The sequence below is a fragment of the Lygodium microphyllum genome, chromosome 12 (genome assembly GCF_053477565.2).
Source record: "Lygodium microphyllum isolate KBCC chromosome 12, Lygodium_microphyllum_v1.1.10, whole genome shotgun sequence".
Taxonomy (NCBI): Eukaryota; Viridiplantae; Streptophyta; class Polypodiopsida; order Schizaeales; family Lygodiaceae; genus Lygodium; species Lygodium microphyllum.
Window position 1 is genome coordinate 84,253,192 of NC_141146.1, and position 3,024 is coordinate 84,256,215.

At 41.6% G+C, this 3,024-nt stretch overlaps 1 protein-coding gene across 3 annotated transcripts; it reads right to left on the bottom strand.

Annotated features, from left to right (window-relative positions):
* Positions 1-276: 276 nt before the first annotated feature.
* On the bottom strand, positions 277-2,067 carry LOC148027992 (replication factor-A carboxy-terminal domain protein). 3 transcript variants are annotated; one of them, XM_087689677.1, is made up of 4 exons: positions 1,912-2,067; positions 1,687-1,804; positions 1,270-1,390; positions 277-1,005 (listed from the first exon to the last, which is right to left on the bottom strand). In XM_087689677.1, the coding sequence occupies exons 1-4, from the start codon at positions 1,983-1,985 to the stop codon at positions 839-841; spliced, it is 480 nt and encodes a 159-aa protein (XP_087545803.1). In that variant the 5' UTR covers positions 1,986-2,067; the 3' UTR covers positions 277-838. The 3 variants fall into 3 exon arrangements, 2 of the variants coding, with proteins under 2 accessions (XP_087545803.1, XP_087545804.1); XM_087689678.1 differs by lacking the exon at positions 1,912-2,067 and having other exon boundaries at positions 1,270-1,395; positions 1,687-1,905; XR_015692674.1 differs by lacking the exon at positions 277-1,005 and having other exon boundaries at positions 1,375-1,395.
* Between the last annotated feature and the right edge of the window lie 957 nt (positions 2,068-3,024).

Consider the following 3,024-nt stretch of genomic DNA (forward strand, 5'->3'; position numbering starts at 1 on the left):
GGACACATCCATTTGGCTATATGAAAGAATGTTGTATCATAAGCTGCTTTTCTACTAAAAAGAAATCTGTCTCAACTCAAAAATTGTTAACAAACTGGAAGCAAACACATGATCATCTTGCAAGGTGCTCTCAAGGGGCAGCTTAGCCTTGCAACCATTAAACCTTTATCCATGTCAAAATTGAATTTAGATCAAGCAAAGAAAAGGGAAATTTACATAATGAGCACAGGGATTGAATCAAACTTATGGAGCTAAACTCCATAGTTTCAAAAGCGATTGAACAAAAAATTGGATTGAGACAGAAGACAAAAACATCACAACTGCCTTGTCCAGTATATCCATTAAAACACCACAACCCACTCAGACTAATGGCACCATTAAAATATGCTCACATGCATATCATAGCATCCTAGAGTCCCTCTTGTCTGAGAAAAACACTAGCAATGATAAATCAGCATTGTATAAACTGCCAGTAAAATCTGTTCATTGCATATCATGGCGTCCTTGGAGTCCCTCCCTCTTGAGAGAGAAAAACTAACCGTGATCGATCGGCAGATCATGTATGCTGCCATGCTATTCCAGATATTTGTATTTGTCCTTGCATTTCTCCTGATCATAACTTATCACACGTGTATACAATCTCAGCTTTTGTGCTCAATTTGAAGTATACAATCAATGCACACACTGCTGCCTTTAAATTCAAGATTCTGACAAGATGTCTTTGATATCATCAGATACCATCAACCAGATATCATGCTTTTTTATCAGATATCTTTGGACAAGAAATTGATGCATGAAACACTCAAAATCGTCCATGATAACTGTTATTTCTAAAAAGTTATGCATGTCTTGGGTCGGCATGCTTAAGTACAGTCATTAGTGGCTGAAAGGTGGGATCCAAAGGAGTTATAGATGCAACTCTCATATGTTGGGCCCGTCCGCTTCTGGGAGCCCTCAAGACAATCTCTACCATCTCTCCCTTGAGAGCTTTACCAACCATTTGGGCTAACAGAACACCTCAGTCAATGAGCAACAATAGGAGAAAAAGTTCTGAAATGTGCTGGTTAGCATATTCAAACAGGCATGAAAGTATAGATGCCGTTAAAACACAATGTGAATAAGCAACAATGGAAGGATAATTTCTGATGTATGCTGGTTAGCATACCCAGACAAGCGTGACAATACAGATAGAGTTAAAACGCAAAGGCTTGACATGGACATCTTACTGTGCTGCAAAGAAGAGGGAAACTACAGATGACCAAGACATACCTGCAAATGGATTCGTAGATGCGAACTGGAAGAATTCATCAGCAGAGCATCCCATCAGCCTTTGGGTTGCCCTATCAAATGCCACCACCGGGAGCACCCGTTCTTCGGTTGCAATTGAAAGCTGCCCTTTCACGCGCAGGCCATTGCCAGAGAAGATCCAAAATCACAAGAAAAAGCTTAGACAGGGCTCTCATGTACAAGAAGCCCTAATGGCCAATCATCATGTGTGCATGCTGTGTGTGGACAAAGCTGGCCTTTCAGGCCGAAGCCATTGCTAGGCAAGACGCAAAAATCATAAGGAAAAGCTTAGACAGGGCTCTCATGTACACCTCTTACTTTTGCAATTTCATGTCGTGAAGACTAGAAATCAGAAAAGCAAGAGACGTGCTACTGTGCGTGAAGCAAACCCTGAAATACCTGCAAGCGGTAGAGCATTTTGGAGCCATGACCGAGAATGGCATTGCCGCAGCTTGTGCACGAGGTACGCTTGCCGCTCTCTGGGACGGAAGACTCGCACTTGCAACACGCTCTGTAGCTGCGAAAGGAGGGCAATCATCACCATCATCCAGACGCGCGTGTCGGCACGATCATCCAGGCACACGAGCACGCCACAGAGAGAGAGACACACACACACATACACACCACAAATTCGAGTCATCCATCGCTACAATCGTACAGAATGGAATGTGGGTGTCTGTCGCCATTTCTTCTCGCATCCTCCAGCGACTACTTTGCACGCTCTCTCTCTCTCTCTCTCTCTCATCCTGAGGTGTTTGGAAATTACCCGATTATCTATGTTGTTCTCATAATCGATGGGGTTATTCTCACAAGGATTTCCTCGAAACCATTTTCGATGGCAAAAACTAGTAGGGAGGGACCCCTTCACCTCACTTAGGCTGGTTTTTGGTTTTTGGTAGAAACCTCTTGCCCCTTTGAGAATACAGCTTGGCTGGTCTCTCACTAAAAAATCACATTTTATCTTAGGAAATGTCCCAAAACAAGGCCTTAGTCAAAACTTACTCTAGGTTAAGGTCCCTTTTTTTTAATATTTTACTATGTCAATTTTCCAAGCTACCTCTCATGTAAAGAAAAGAGATTTACTCGAAGCAAATAACCTATCAAAAAACTAGTTTCTAAGAAACCCCCTCTCATGAGAACAGTACCTATATTAATTGGCCAAGCTAGCCCTTCTAATGACAATTTGCAAGCTCACATAACCCAAGCTTGCAAACTCGCAAGCTTGCACCATATGAGCAAAGAGAATAATTGTGTGATCCTCCACACATACCAAACAATGCATTCTTTGCACAATACAGAACTTCACAAATAGAGAGAGTAGTGCACAGATCGGATGCTGTATGCGCGCGTAGTGAGCGTTGCAAGGTCCCCAAGAACAAAAGAATTCTACTTTTGCACAAAAAACAAGAGAGAAAACTTGCACGCCGAAATTGTGAGCGCTCCACAAAGCATGTATTTGATATATTATTCATCTCTAAGCTCCAAAAATAGCCTAATTTACAATTAGCACGTTTTAGCTTTTATGTTTGCTTTTGTCCCACTAAAGAATTAAAGCTATTGGGCGCCCAAGGAGTCGGGCGGTACCTAAATACAATATCCAATACAAATATTTAAATCGTGCGCCCATGCACATACAAAAATAATAAATAAAGGTCAAGCGCTTCAATAAATAAGCATCAAAATAAATATTGGCGCCACGCCTAAGATGCACGCCCATAAAAAATGATAATAATTTGA

What these genes read in the sequence shown, in the direction of transcription:
- LOC148027992 (XM_087689677.1), bottom strand. Translation starts at nt 1,985, where the DNA reads ATGCGAGAAGAAATGGCGACAGACACCCACATTCCATTCTGTACGATT. An exon ending in AAATGCTCTACCGCTTGCAG is followed by an intron (nt 1,391 to 1,686) that starts GTATTTCAGGGT and finishes GTGAAAGGGCAG; the next exon opens with CTTTCAATTGCAACCGAAGA. An exon ending in ATCTACGAATCCATTTGCAG is followed by an intron (nt 1,006 to 1,269) that starts GTATGTCTTGGT and finishes GTGTTCTGTTAG; the next exon opens with CCCAAATGGTTGGTAAAGCT.